Source organism: Trichomycterus rosablanca, chromosome 9 (assembly GCF_030014385.1).
Source record: "Trichomycterus rosablanca isolate fTriRos1 chromosome 9, fTriRos1.hap1, whole genome shotgun sequence".
Classification (NCBI taxonomy): domain Eukaryota; kingdom Metazoa; phylum Chordata; class Actinopteri; order Siluriformes; family Trichomycteridae; genus Trichomycterus; species Trichomycterus rosablanca.
Window position 1 is genome coordinate 32,370,246 of NC_085996.1, and position 16,712 is coordinate 32,386,957.

The 16,712-nt window shown below is 39.2% G+C and overlaps 1 protein-coding gene across 1 annotated transcript; it reads left to right on the forward strand.

The window, feature by feature from the left end:
* Positions 1 to 555: 555 nt before the first annotated feature.
* Positions 556 to 6,446, forward strand: bmp2b (bone morphogenetic protein 2b). The gene is made up of 2 exons (XM_063001374.1): positions 556 to 1,061; positions 5,409 to 6,446. Exons 1-2 carry the CDS (start codon positions 713 to 715, stop codon positions 6,290 to 6,292), a joined length of 1,233 nt encoding a protein of 410 aa, XP_062857444.1. The 5' UTR covers positions 556 to 712; the 3' UTR covers positions 6,293 to 6,446.
* The last annotated feature ends 10,266 nt before the right edge of the window (positions 6,447 to 16,712 follow it).

Here is a 16,712-nt window from a genome sequence, read left to right on the forward strand (position 1 = left end):
GTGCGTATAGGTCCTTTTTTATTGGTGGAAAACCAACAAAAGAGGTTTGCATTATTGTTTATTTAAATAACAGGCCTAAATATATATTTTTACAGAATTATAGGTATATAGCCCAGATCGACTATATAGAACACAGGCGCTGTGCGGAATACCGTGATCATACGTTAGGCGTCTACCACCTGTAGCTCAACGTCTAGGCTATCTGTATGCATATGTTCAGCTGTAAACCTGACAGAGGGGCACAGGCTAAAACCAGTTTCTTTTGAGCCACTCGTTCTCCCATCTGCCCCTCTTTTGAAGACTTTTCCTTTTAAGCATGTAGACATGCCCTGTACGATGTACACCCCCCACCCAGACTGTACTTCTCTTATCTGCGCTTAATTGCAGCCTCGATGTCTGCTGTCTTCGCGTCTCTGTGCTGACTTTGATTCTCCGTTTCATCTGCTCTCTTTGTGTGACTCGATCTCTGTGGTTATTATAGCCCGCGGGCGGGGATAACATCCCTAAACTTTTTTTTTTTCGTACCAGTTCCTCATTTTAAAGCGCTCCCCTTAAGCGTTAAAGATCAGCGCGTTTCGGTGCGAGAGCGATCGATTTGGAGCCTGGGCGTTTGCCCGGATCCGGATCAGGGTCCATGCGCCAAGTTGCCGCCTGATGCGAGCTCGGCCCGGGAGCACTGAGCCCCCCTCCTGTCCTCCCTCTCTGTCTGATCATGGTGGCCGTGCTCCGCTCGCTGGTGGCTCTCATGCTGCTGCTCGGGCAGGTGTGGCTGGGCGCCGCTGCTGGTCTTCTGCCCGACGTGGAGCGGCGCAAACACGCACCCGAGCACTCCGAGCGCTTCTTGCGAGACTTCGAGCTCCGGTTGCTCAATATGTTCGGACTGAAGCGCAAACCCACGCCGAGCAAAGGAGCCGTGGTGCCACAGTACATGCTGGACCTCTACTATATGCACTCGGAGAACGGGGACCAGAAGAGCTCAAGGCGGCCAAGGAGCATAATGGGAAAACACGCGGAGCGCGCTGCCAGCCGTGCCAACACCATCCGGAGTTTTCATCATGAGGGTGAGCGCACTTTCCATCAGTGCATCATTATTGCGTTATTCCGAATTTCCTATTACACGTCCGTTTTGCTCAGTGCGTTTTACGTTTTAACTCAAAATGAAATTTTAGGCAATTACCCAAATTATCACAATTTACACACAGACAGGGAAACTTTTTACACTGTACCATTAACGGTCCTGACATAGTCCAACAATTTGTCATTTTTTATTGACTTGGTTGGTGCCACAAATTTATCATCGTATCTGTGCACAGTTCAGGTTCCACATGAATGACCTCCTTGATCACCTGAGTACGCAGAGGCTGGGCATTCACTTGGTGGCTGTACATGTTTATTCACATATTTGTGCATGTCACACCTAAAAGTGATTTTATAAATCTGCTAGAAGTTTTTTTCTTCTAACAGTTAAATTCTCCACCAATTTGGCCCTTAATCAGAATGTGAAAGCAGCTGTGCTTAATCTTACATTTTAACACTACATATTTATTAACACATTTGAGTGTAATGTACTGTATTGTGTGTTTATACATACATAAGTAAGAAAATTTTAGTGCGACTTTTTTATTGTGTTATTCTTCATACAATTTAGTTTAATCCTACCTGGATTACCTGTATACTTAAATGTACTTTTAAAGCTTCACTACATTCCCTTGTTCCCTGCTCAGTAAGCCCACATTTAAAATGTGGAGTTAGTTTTGATAGTATACAGTTCAGTTCTCTCATAAAGCAACTCAGCTTGGCTTGAGTGACCCCATGACCCAACCGCACCACTGGCTTTTGTATGTTTATTCTGTTTCACCTGGGTACATTGGCATGCCTTTAAAATGTATTTAACGCGTGTAATTAAACCAGAATAACTTTTTTTTTTTAGGTATCTTTACTTTGCAACTGCTTAGTGGCTACACATATTAAGTCACATATTTAAACAGTTTACTTGCTGTTCAGTTTATCACCAAAACTAGGTATTTTTTTATCTGAGAAAGTAAATGTAGTCTAACTTTAGTTTTCTCATGCAACCATTCCAACTGAGTGATTCACATGACTAAACTTTACCAGTACCCGTCATTAAAGTGGTACCTAAAAGGGTAAGGCATGCGCTTGTGGCTACTTGGAGATTCTACACATTTTTATATATCTGTGCAAATAATCATGTCTATTACATTTGTGGTTGATAAAAACATTACAGAAAACATTCCCAAAACATTTCAGTCCCCATGCTATTATTTCATCTGGTTGACCCCCCTGGCCACACCACTGTCTGTCAGTAGGGTGGGATTTTTTTTATAGAGGAGGGCTAAGTGCCTTAGTTGTTTTGGCATTCATTTGGTGTTATGTAATCATCAGGGACCCGTTCCTACATTCCACAAATGGTGCTCACTGTTATTAGAGGAAAAAGGTGTCCTAATGGCAACCTTTTAGAAAATAATATACACATCTGGACAGAGATTCTTTTGTAAAATATATATGCTTATGTTGAAGGTTTGTCCATAAGGTTTTTTTTATTTACATTTAAATTTCATTAACAACAACAACAACAACAACAACAACAACAACAACAATAATAATAATAATAATAATAATAATTGGACTAGACTAGTCTAGCTAAAAGTCAGTTTATGACCAGATAAGTAAGTGCTTATATTTAGACGCTTTTTTGAACCATACTGGAAAACAGGCTGTCATACTTTTTTTAGTAAAACACATTTTAGAAACTGAACAGAAAACATAGAAGAGCTCTGTAAAGTTTGCCTACAAAGTGTATGCCATGCTTACAAAAAGTGCTTAACAAGGACCGCTGAAAGGCCTCCTGTAGTGTTATGGATTCACATGGCTGACACCCAGTGGTGGTCCTAACATAGTGCAAACAACAGCTTTGATCATTTGTCAGTGGCTTGGTTGGTGGCTACACAAATTATGCTTATTGTAATCTAGTTCAAATTTGTTGTGTTAGAAATACAGTTTGGTTCTGTCATGCCACTACTGATCGTGTAAAACTAATGATGTTTGTTTCCATATTACAGTATTTACTCATATAGCACTGTTAAGGTTGTACTATGAGCAGGACCTTCATTTATGTTCATTTATGTTTCATTTATGAAAATAACACATACAACTATATTGTAATGACATGTCGACCAAGTGATTAATATTAGTTTATTTAAGGATTTATTGCATGCAAGTTAATCGTTTTGTGGGTGTAACATATCCATGATCATAGATCTGTATTTATAACCACTAGGAATAAGGAGCCCAAACCGTATGACTTGTCATTAGCTGCTGCCTCCCTGTTTTTTCACAAACAGAAATTAGGAATGTTGATACACTCATAACTGTGGCTGACTCTGCTAGACAAGCCTCAACACGTTCACAGAGTAGTTCCCCCTATGAAGTGACAGACTGAGAGAAAAGGAAGAAAAAGGAATACTGAAAGAAAAAAGGAGAAGGGCTTTCCCACATCAAATGAAAAATACTTGTCGTTTTAGGTGATTATGAAGCAGATAGGTTGGATTACGGAGACTGGAATTTCCAAAAAGAGATTAGAGGCTCTTCTGGTGTAAAAGACGTTTGATTAAGTTAGTCTTCTAAGAAAAAGGAGGCTTTTCATGTGATGATCACAACTGCTTTTTTTAAAAATAAATGAGGATGTTAAAGCATCCACGTTTTGTTAGAACTCAATCACTCAAAACAGCACCGGCACACTTAGCAGCCTAAGTGACTTTAGATGCCGTAACACCTACAGTAGTCCAACCATCACTTAGAGCAAGCAAGAACAGCTCTCAGGCAAACCTACAAGAAATGTCAACTGTTTAGGTTAATGCTATTGCTAGAGCTGTCATGGTTTGGGCCTCGCAAAAAATAGTAAATGCATTACCGGCTTCAGATGTATCCTGAATTTTGTCTACTTTCTTTGACTTCGGTTGATTTGTGTTATCCTGCTTCCAGCACTACAGTTGGGTAGTAGTTCTTATCCCCAAACTGACTCGATGTTTGATGAATTGTTTATTGTGTAGTATAGCTGTAAGCACATGAAACACCATTTACTGTATGTCAGCAGCAAACTATTTATTCTTAAAGTCAAATATAAAAAAATAACAGTGGCCCTAAAATGCAGCCATAGTGTTCTCTCTGCAAAAGTTATGAAACAGAAATCAAGATGATAATTTAGCCCACAACACCTGAACAAAATAGCTTATTTCTTAAGCAAAATGCAAAACCTCCTTACATAAATTGCTTTATCATACACACTCTGTGTACATTAGACTGCGTTCAACATTTCATTCTGTTCTCTTATACTCCTAAATGAGCAAAACAGGCAGTTAAAGCTGTAAATCTTTGCTTACCTTATATTTATTAACTATATAAGAACAGCCATAACTACCGGTCAGCATGTGACTTGTGCTACACTTAAACAGATCCCTGCAGAACCATTACTATTAATAGTTTTATACTACATCCGTGTCCACACAGCAAGCGGAACTGGTCATAAAGTTAGCCATAACTAAACCCCATTTAGAGGGAAGATGTCATTGGTCAATTTTACTGTTATTATAAATAAATCTTTCATAGAAGCCCACTGAGAATTTATAGTTGACCCATATATTAAAGCCATTATTATTTGTAGAATATCTTCAGCCCTCTCCGGCAGTTCCCATCTGCTGCATATTTATTTTAATGGCTGCATAACTGCAGCTGGTGTAATAATAAAGGGTTAATTAATAGTAGTAGCACTAATTGACTAAAGTTAATTGCACATAAACAACTACGCTGCCACTGTTTTGTTGTAGTCTGTAATTTTATAACATGCTTGGTAAAAAAAAAAAAGCAAGTAGTGTATGTGTGGCACAGCTCCAGAGCCCTGTGGTTGAATTCTTACCTCCTGTCACTGTCTGAGAAGTTTAGCATGTCTGTATTAGTTTCCTCTAATTACTTCCATCTCTTTAAACATGCAAGTAGCTAGATTGGTTATTCTAGATTGCCCCTAGGTGTGAGTCAGTGGGTGAGTGTGTAATTCCTGCAATTAATGGAAACCCTGTCCAGGGTGTGTTCCTGCTTTGAGCTAAGTATTTCCTGGATAGGCTCCAGACCACCATGACCCTAATCTGGATTAGGCAGTTAGAAAGATAAATGAATACACTTCTCATAATTGATAGTTTCACAAATTTGCGGTTACTGTAACAGCTCAAGCTACAGATATAGAAAAGGATGAAGTTTTTTTTTAGATTTATGAGCGTAGCATCTTTTAAGCATAGCATTCTTTTAATTAAGTATAGTTTTTAACTATGGGCTGAATGTAAACTGCGGCTGTTTAAATTTGCGGTTTAAACAATGTCATTTTTTTTCTTTTTCAGAGTCTTTAGAGGCCCTTTCCAGCCTAAAAGGAAGGACCACACAACAGTTGTTTTTCAACCTCAGCTCAGTGCCAGCGGAAGAGCTCATGACAGCCGCAGAGCTGCGTATCTTCAGAGACCAGGTGTTCAGTGACTTTACTCAGAACAGCACCAGCAGTGCTGGCAACATTCACCGCATAAACATTTTTGAGGTCTTCAGGCCAGCTAATTCCTTATCAGAAGAGCCTCTCACCAGGCTTTTGGACACCCGTTTGGTGCAGGACTCTCATTCACGTTGGGAGAGCTTTGACGTGAGCTCAGCAGCAATGCGCTGGGCCACCCAGCCACATCACAATCATGGCATCATGGTGGAAATTCTGCATCCAGACAATGCCAGCCAGAGTGAGGAACTTGACACAAGCAGAAGGAGGCATGTAAGGGTGAGCCGGTCACTGCATGCTGACGATAAGTCATGGGTTCAGGCTCAGCCACTGCTGGTTACGTACAGCCATGACGGACAGGGCAGTGCTCCATTCCACAGAGAAAAGCGCCAGGTGCGGCGTGCACCAAAACAACGGCGCAAACAGCAGCGTTCAAACTGCAGACGGCATCCGCTCTATGTAGACTTTAGTGATGTTGGCTGGAACGTGTGGATCGTAGCTCCGCCAGGCTATCATGCTTTTTACTGCCATGGCGAGTGCCCGTTTCCATTGTCAGACCACCTGAACTCTACCAACCATGCAATCGTACAGACTCTGGTAAACTCTGTGAATTCTAATGTGCCAAAGGCATGCTGTGTGCCAACCGAGCTCAGTCCAATCTCTCTCCTCTACCTGGACGAATATGAAAAGGTAGTGTTAAAGAACTACCAAGACATGGTGGTGGAGGGATGTGGCTGCCGATGAGAGCTGAGCTTGAATGAAGACTTTTCTTATTTATATGAAAGAACCTTCGAAATGAGCTATTTTTGAAGAAATAACTATATATAAATATTTATGTTTACTGAAAATGGGAAATAAAATATTTTAATGAGTTTTTTGCCTTTTCATGGGCTTTGAAGATATTTGTCAAATGTTCATTTCAGTGCAATAGCACATGAAGTATGATGCTCAGATTTTAGTATGTATTTATTTTATTATAACCACTTTATTTGTAAATGAATTATGAGTATTTATCTGAAAAATATATGATATGATCTCTTATTGCTGTCTTGTGCATACATTTTTTAAAGGTTTTTTTATTTATTATTTGTTATTTTACAAAGTATAAATAAGGGTGCAGTAAGTTTGTTAACCCTTAGTAATTACCTGAAATTGACATGAATTAATCATAAAATGTGGTTCTATCTTTATCCAAGTCATAATAGTCAAGCATTATGTCTAAACTAATAACAAGCAAATATACTTTTACCTCATTAAGCATGGCATGTGTAAAACATGGAATCTTCTACATTTCTACATTTATTTTATGTGTATTAATTAACATCCAGAAATGCTGCTAAAGATTTTCCAGAATGTGCACTTTTCTACAGCACACACGGCCATTTACAGGATTATTTGACTTTCGGAGAACTACTTAGCCCAGAGGTTCATGTACTTTTTAGCCTGGTTTAAAGGTTTGTGGAATTAGTTGAGGCAGACTGTGTAATATGCTATTATGTTAGAACAGCATGTTAAGACAGAATATTTCAAAAATCTCTATAATTAAACCTAATTAAAAACTATTTTCTGTAACACTGTCCTAGTCATTAGTTTATTGGCTTTAGTAATGTGTACAAAAACATTGCAAATATCTTCTCAGACTTGTTCCTTCTTAGTGGTTGGTAAATATCTCTGACCAGCTGGCCATCTGGACTGTTTCACTTGAACCCTAAAACCACACCCAGTACATGTAGTTCTTTAATACCCAGGTTTAAGCTATGTAACATGTCTAAATCAAACATGTCCTAGTGAGAGTGATCAATCATTCAGACAGTTAGAAATGTGGGCAGCTGATAAAAACAAAGTAAAGGATTTAAACTCTGCAATAAGTAAGCACTTCATTACCAATCTTAAAAACAAACAAAGCAGAAGATTAAGCCTGCTACAATTATTCACGCTCAGGCACATTTTATTCTTTTATCTCGTGACATTTCTGTTTAATTGTTTAATCATTTTGCTAAAATATTTTACCCTCCCTGAAATTGCACAAGGAGATCAGTAACATAACATCATAACATGAATTATTATGTTTTATTAAGTCCATTATTTCCTTTAAAAACTACAATACTGAATGTGTGATCACCACATCAGAATAAAATTTCCTTAGTCAATTTTGCATCTCATACTCTACAAATATTCAGCGTCTGTTCAATTATTTGAACAGAATACATATTAATATTAAATAACTAGTAATTTAATCATAGAAACCTTTCATGACTAAAATAGTGTTGCATGACTGCGTCTGTGAACTATACTTTTAACAGAACAGCCTTAACAATTTGTCTTAAATCTGACCAATAATTTTTTCATTCATTGTTTGTTTTACCACCGTTTTACCATCACGGTGGGTTTGATTAATTGGGCAAAAGGCAGGAAACACCCCGGACAGGTTGTCAGTCCATCACAGGGCAAACGCAGAAACACACTGAGATACACACACACGAATTGTGGCATGGATACAGCACTGCTTGGACTTAAATACAATAAATGTGCTGCATTTTCTTTTGGCACATACAGAGCAACACAGTAAAATGTAGTACACCTGCAAGTTGATTGCATTTTAAGCAGATTTTTATTTAATTCAGCACTGCATGCTGGAAAGCAATAAAGCTGTGCCTTGATTTAATTTCACATTCGAATGTAAACAATTCTGACACAAATTCAGCATTTTGTTACCTCGGATATTGTTTTTTCAGTAAAGAGGTCAAGTGATGTGAAAACAATGTAAAAGAGGTGATGCCTTTCATTTTGGCACGTATTCTGCATGTTACTATGGAAAACAATAACAGGTGTATTGCATTTCACATTTTTCCCTGTAGTGATTATATTTCAATTTGGCACTAATTTCTCACCATACCACTGATCTACCACTGCCTTAAGAAAACAGTGATGGCAAGTACTGCAGTCATGTTTAAATTCCTGTACGCTTGTTAATTTGGGGTGTGGTTTGAAGGAGGGAAATGTTTAACAGTTGAAACCATTTCTTTTTTAAATCTCCCTTAAAAAAACTAACATTGCATTTAACCAGACGCGTGGGAAGGGTGAAGGGGCTGCCAACTGAATCTCAAGGTGTGACCCAACACACTCACACACTACACTCACGATTTAAGATTAAAAGGTAGCTTTATTGGCATGACAAATGAGAACATTCATATTGCCAAAGCTTAATTACAGTTTTAGGAAAAAGAATAAAAGAAAAAGAAAAAAACAAAACAGTACAATATATACAAAATAGTTATAGATACGTAAAAATAAAATAAATAATAAAAAATTAAAACAGTGCAAATGGTAACACTGTAAATGGTAAAATTTAGTAGGTAGTAATAAGAATAATACTGTGTACACACAAACACTTACTACACTCACACACACACACACACACACACACACACTCACACACACACACACACACACTACTGTCTCACACACACGGGACTGAAAGAAAAATCCAAAATAAGCCATAACTGGGTGGCAGCAATTTTACCAACAAAACCATTTTATTCTAGCTGCTTTTAGAGGTGCTAAATCATTCAAAAATTACTGCATAGCAACAGTGTTATCAGTAATATCATGTCCTACCTGTATTTTGACGTTCTACTGTGTTGAGGTTTCCAATACATCCAATGTGTGCAGAATGTTTTGTTGTGCAGCTGCATTACAGTTAGATGTAGGCTACATATTGTTACAGTTTGAACTTTATGTAAACAGCACAGCAAAGTGTGGATTATGGAAGTTGAAATCTGGCAACCTTTGCAATGATATTAGCAGGAACGCTCTTGATTGGTTAATCTATTGTTTAAATAATGTGATTCCTAGACATATATTTAATCAGTACATAATGCAAATACCTTGAAAAATCAGGACGCAATTACAGTAACTCCGAATGAAATATTGTGGTATAGTATACAAAGATACCCGCTAAATCAGACTGTAAACTGAGCAAAAAACGCTAACTGGAGGGCTGTGTCTCAATCCATACCCAAATTCCTACACAGTATGTACTGTATAACATTTTAGACAGTTGCCTTGCCGTTGTTTACGATGTAATTTAGCACACTATTTAGTGCATAGGATGGTATTTGGGACATGGCAGCTCTACCCTTTTTAGATTGATAGACCTACATTATACCGATCAGCCATAACATTAAAACCACCTCCTTGTTTCTACACTTACTGTCCATTTTATCAGCTTCACTTACCACATAGAAGCACTTTGTAGTTCTACAATTACTGATTTTAGTCCATCTGTTTCTCTGCATGCTTTGTTAGCCCCCTTTTCAATGGTCAGGACTCTCCCAGGACCACTACAGAGCAGGTATTATTTGGGTGGTGGATCATTCTCAGCACTGCAATGACACTGACATGATGGTGGTGTGTTAGTGTGTGTTGTGCTGGTATGAGTGGATCAGGCACAGCAGCGCTGATGGAGTTTTTAAACTTCTCACTGTCACTGCTGGACTGAGAATAGTCCACCAACCAAAAATATATCCAGCCAACAGCGCCCCATGGTCAGCGTCCTGTGACCACTGATGAAGATCTAGAAGATGACCAACTCAAACAGCAGCAATAGATGAGCGATCGTCTCTGACTTTACATCTACAAGGTGAACCAACTAGGTAGGAATGTCTAATAGAGTGGACAGTGAGTGGACACGGTATTTAAAAACTCCAGTGTGGGTCCTGACCATTGAAGAACAGGGTGAAAGCAGGCTAAAAGGGTATGTAGAGAAATAGATTCTTCTATATGGTAAGTGGAGCTGCTAAAATGGACAGTGAGTGTATAAACAAGGAGGTGGTTTTAATGTTATGGCTGATCAGTGTATGTGCAAGTAATGCTCTTTATCCAATTGATCAGTTTTATATTCTTAATCTTTTTTTTTTAACCCCGACAGACCCCCGCCTCTCCCCTCTTTTTGCAGTATGTAACTCCTTTTTTAAAGGATTTTAAATAGAGATAAACATAAAATTTTAAAGACCTTAAAACTGTTTCTGTAACTTAACTTGAGAAAAGCACACTGGTATTTCCACGTTTACATGTTAATTTGCTAATTTCTTGCCATTTCTTGTGCATAAAACATGGCACGTCTAATCTGATTGACTTTTTTTTTATCAGCAGCAGAAAGAAACTTCCCACAGCAGAAACTGTTTTGCTTTAAAAATCCCTTAAAAGTGTAATGAAAATTACATTTCATGCAACAATAAAAACTTACACTCTCTCTAGAACTCTATCAGCAAATCACGAGAGGAAACATGCTTTGAGAACTTTTTTCTTTTTTTGATTTAATGGTTAGATTTTTACTGCTTCGAGTCCATAAAGCTTTAATTGAGTTGTGTGGGAATATGACTCCCCTGCCATGTTTCACATTTAGTACACATTTTTCCTGCCGCCCTCCCTCTACTGCCACATTAAGCCAGCATTTCCCACCCTCTGCTCTGCAAACCCTCTCCGTTCAGCAGGAATGCCATGGAAGAGGTCAGGGTCACTCCTGATGGTCCCATAGGGCACAGTACTAAAACCTCTTACTTGTAACATTAGCTGAACAACCTTAAAGTTTATTTTATGATTTCTTCCCAGGGAGGATTTTTATGTGCCATGCAAGGCATTTAAGGTGCCCTCGGTAAGGTAATGACACTCTAGTGGTTGCCAGAAAAGTAATTTAGCACACCTAAAACAAACACAGAATATGAATTAGACATTTGTTCATTTGAATCATTGTTTTGACTACTCTGTATATTAGCAGTAGTACTGTAGTATATTAATAGTATATTGTTTTTCTAAAATACTTGAAGTTATAATATTTATTAATTAAAGACAAGCTGAGAATAATATGCTGTCAAAACAGCTCTGACTCGCCGAGACATGGACACCACAAGTCATCTGAACGTGTCCTGTGGTATCTGGTACCAGTACAATACCTACAGGTCTTTCAACTTCTGCATGTTGTGTTTGTTTGATTGTTTGTTTATTAGGATCAATTCACCTCACTTGCATGTCTTTGGACTGTGGGAGGAAACCCACACAGACACGGGGAAAACAAACTCCACACAGAAACCGCCCCACCTGGGGATCGAACCCAGGACCTTCTTGCTGTGAGGCAGCAGAACTACCCACTTAGCCACCGTGCCGCCCCTGCATATTGTGAAGTGGATTGTCCTATGGTGCATCCTGGTGCCATCTTGTATGCGATTAAATGATGCACAAGTGCCTGGCTGTCCACATAATCTAGGAGTAAACAGAATTTGTCTGACCACTTGACCTTCTTCCGTTCCAACATCCAATTGTTCCAGTGTCAGACTGCTCACTGTAGATGCTTTTGATAGTACACAGAATTTAGCATGGGCACTTTGACTGGCCAGTAACTGTGCAGCCCCTATACACAAAAATGTTTGATGCACTTTGTTGTTATACATTTATCTCCTTACCAGTTTTACAATTTCAGCCAAGGTAGCTCTTCTGTTAGTCTGTACCAGATGCCAAAGCCATCATGTACTCTTACATCATGCATAAATCTTGGCCTCCCAACAACCTGTCTACAGTTTGTGACTTGTTCTTTCACAGACCACTGTCAGTGTTTTTTTTTTTCAGAGATACTTCTGCTATCTGTCTGGTCATAATGATCTGACCCTTTGTCAGATCTGGTCTTTGTTGCCCACATCTGCTGCATTCAGCACATGTACTGTGAGTAACTACCCTCAGCCCAACATTTAATTAATGACTGTGACATGCATAGTTGTTATAAAACAGACAGTGCCATGCACATGTTTTGGTTCATTACTGTATGTGTGTAATGGGTCCAGTATCACCACACATGTTATGTGTTACATGTTACAGTGGACTGCTCTAAATAGGCACTAGGTGTAAGTAACTAAACTTTTAAGTCTGTTGCTTTCTATCTATGTTTATATCTTTAGGACTTGGATTTGATCCACACCGCTGGAGTTTGGTGTGATCCCCCATGCTCTGTGTGGATTTTCTCTGGGTACTCTGACTTCCTCCCACATCCCAAAAAAGTATGCTGAGGAATGGATGGATTGCCGTCAGGTTGATATGGATAGTGTTTCAGATAATCCCGTTTTTATGTGTTCAGTCTTCTAATGGTTTGTTCATCGTCTTTTTAATTGTATTCATCCATCGTTGCTGGCCATCCTCATCATCTACAACTCTTTCGAGCATTGTGGTTCTTTCCATTCATTTGGTTGTTTTCTTAATATGTTTATATTCATTTTAGCAAAGCTGAGGTGGTTAGAAATGTTTTTTTAAATAACGTATCTGTATGCCCGCTATATTTCATGAACTTGATTTACCCTTTAAAACCTAAAAAAGCCTACATTAAACACAACCATGCATACAGACTTCCACATGTCAGGCTTGAGGTTGGTTGGGAGTGAATTAGATTGGAAAGCAACTGCAATATGATTCTCTTCACTAAGTGAAAACCACACTGAAAGTATCTGTAGTTCCTCTAACCAGACTCAGAGCAGCAGACGTACAGCAGCAGAATCATATTTCCAGATCTCCAGATTTCTGGCGGTTGACGTTTGGAAAGTATGCAGCATAGACCTTTGATGAAGTGAACCCAGCCTGGGCGGAATACGACTTTTGGCCAGGTTCCAAAGGGATACCAAAGTTTGGTGCGGGGCTGCGGTTGATCGGAAGGCCTTTGTTATCCCACAGCGGCGTGCTAATTTGAGGTGTGGTTTACTTTGCCTTTCTGTGAAGCATCCGTACGATGACGTCCAGGCATACTTAGAAATGCGGCATCTGTGAAGTAGCTCAAAACACATCAAAAAACCTTGTTTCCACATTTTGGTAGGAGAGGAAAACACACACAAATGACTTTTCCAGAATGACTGAAGAGTTAGAAGCAAAGCCTTTAATTCTTACATCCTTTGGAGGAACTCATTATTCTATTACATTATTAGTTTTATGGGTTGTGTAGCTGTGTGGGTGATTGATGACAGGGGTGTTATGTGTGAGGGCCAAGCTGGGGGAAGTGTTAGGAAATGATTCAGTATTATTTATGAAGTCTAGCGTTTGTTTGTGCTTTTCCACTTCTCCCAGTGGAACAGCAGATTATCCCCTCATCAAGAGTTCACCTAGCAAAAACACTCTGTGACAGATTCATCGCTACTAGTACTAGCTAAGGGTAGACAGAGCCAAAGCATGGGATAAACTGATGTTCAGTGCCACTGGAAAATCTAAAATCACCTGTTGTCGTTTTAATGTTTGACATGTGATTAAAGTAGCAAGAGAAAGATAGTCTGCCTAAACACATGTAGCAGCAATACGTTTCTAAAGGTCAGGAGTAACCTTTAAACTCCACAGACCTGCCTGTGGGTCAAAAATGATTTATTTTCTTTATATTACGGCATACACCGATCAGCCATAACATTAAAACCACCTCCTTGTTTCTACACTCACTGTCCATTTTATCAGCTCCACTTACCATATAGAAGCACTTTGTAGTTCTACAATTACTGACTGTAGTCCATCTGTTTCTCTGCATGCTTTGTTAGCCCGCTTTCTTGCTGTTCTTCAATGGTCAGGACCCCCACAGGACCACCACAGAGTAGGTATTATTTAGGTGGTGGATCATTCTCAGCACTGCAGTGACACTGACATGGTGGTGGTGTGTTAGTGTGTGGTGCTGGTATGAGTGGATCAGACACAGCAGCGCTGATGGAGTTTTTAAACACCTCACTGTCACTGCTGGACTGAGAATAGTCCACCAACCAAAAACATCCAGCCAACAGTGTCCCGTGGGCAGTGTCCTGTGACCACTGATGAAGGTCTAGAAGATGACCAGCTCAAACAGCAGCAATAGATGAGCGATCGTCTCTGGCTTTACATCTACAAGGTGGACCAACTAGGTAGGAGTGTCTAATAGAGTGGACACGGTATTGAAAAACTCCAGCAGCACTGCCGAGCCTGATCCACTCATACCAGCACAACACACACTAACACACTACCACCATGTCAGTGTTACTGCAGTGCTGAGAATGATCCACCACCTAAATAATACCTGCTCTGTGGTGGTCCTGCGGGGGTCCTGACCATTGAAGAACAGCATGAAAGCGGGCTAACAAAGCATGCAGAGAAACAGATGGACTACAGTCAGTAATTGTAGAACTACAAAATGCTTCTATGTGCAAGTGGAGCTGATAAAATGGACAGTGAGTGTACAAACAAGGAGGTGGTTTTAATGTTATGGCTGATCAGTGTTAACTACATGACAACAGTTTATGGTGACACACGTGGTGTTCTAGCATGACTGTGCACCTCAGTTCACAGTAAGGTCCACAAAGACATTGTTTTACTAGTTTGGTGCAAAATAACTTGGTTTTTTTGCTATTAATACAATTACAACACACATAACCACAATACTAACATGTAACTGTTTTGAGGTGCTAAAATGGTCCACAAAACTGGTCAGTGTACAGAACATCAAAAGGCTTACAATTATAATTGTATATCCACCAAAGTCATCTATTTAATAGGTTGGTAAACCTAACAGACTGGTCACTAAATGTACTTAAAGTATAGGAACACCTGTACACCTGCTCATTCACGTAATCATCAACTATCTATGTATCCGTCTACAGCTCTGTCTGTCTATAAGAGATAAAAGATAAAACAACACTGCTTATCTCACATTCTTTTGTCATATATTTATGTTCCTCCATCTTTTCATTATTAATTCTGTTTTTTGTCTGAATTGTCAAGGTTAAGATTAAAATTTGTATGAGGTATGAGGGGTCAATTCAATCAAAAATGTTTGCTTGCTATGAAACAGTCCTTTCCACTAATTACCATGGCATTCACTCAGAATAGCTTAGAGTAATTCTGTCCTCCACACACAGACACGCAAACACACTCCTACGCCCGCAGAGCAGGTGCTTCATTGGAGGTGACTCAGAGCCCTCTTCCAGGCCCTTGTGGTCAAATGCACTGTTTGCTTTGATCTCATGCCAATCCAATTTGACTCATACTTCTAAATATGTGTTGTTGGGACACAGGCCTCTCTAACTCTCCAGCAAACCACATCCCTTATGTTCCCCCATTTAGTTAGGTCTGGCTTTTTCCTTAAATCTACTGGTGTATGGTCACCATAGCAGCGCAGTGAGTCGGCGCATGAGAGCAATTTGGACTTTGCTTGTAAAAGCTGTGTGGAGCGTGTCTCTGTTAGGACAGTCAATCTGAGTAAGGGTGCAAACAGATGGCCAGGACGTACAGTATTTGGGCTGTTTGTTCCTACAGGGCAGCTGGAAAGCAGCGCTGAACGTGGTTGGTGGTCTACATGCTGCGTCTGTTCTGTGTCTTTTGAAGATCTTTGGTGATATATGTGGCTTCTCATGATAGAGGGGGTAAAGTTTTGCCAACCCTCCAAATGAGACCATTCATAACATCTTTAAAGTGTGTATATGTATACACTATGGTAACAAATAGGACTTGTCTGTGGATGCGGGGTTTAAAACCATTAGCTGTGTCATAAGTGAGTTAGGAGTGATTCACCTCTTCCCTGTTTACGTTTTTTAGAGGCAAGCGACTAAAAGTAAATGTTTAACTGCAATACATTAAATTCTAAGTCTACTATGTGTAATTTAGGTCATTTTTCAAGTGCTAGTGTCTTTTGAAAGTCCTCAAAAGTTCCTACCAGCAGATGGCATTAACCAGTTTCTCACCAGTGCCTTTGGTTCTTTGTTATAGTTTGGTAATTTTTTAAAAGGGTTGCAATTCATTTCTAAGCACATTAAAATTGCCTACATAAAAATATACACTTAGAAAGTTATGATTAATATCTATTTTGGAATAGTTGAAATATTATTGAAAATAAAATAAGTATCTGTTATTTTTAAATTCTTAATGAGAAAACTATAAAGAAATGATTTCTAATGTTTTCACTGACCAATCTTTCTTGGAAATATATTTAAATATGTATTGTATGTATTGCATGCATGCAGTACACTCAAAACAGTTTCGTTTTACATTTTTCAGCATTTAGCAGACGCTTTTATCCAAAGCGATTTACAGTACTGTGACTGTATACAATCTAAGCAATTGAGGGTCAAGGGCCCAACTGTGGCAACCTGGCAGTGGTGGGGCTAGAATTGGCAACCTTTTGCAT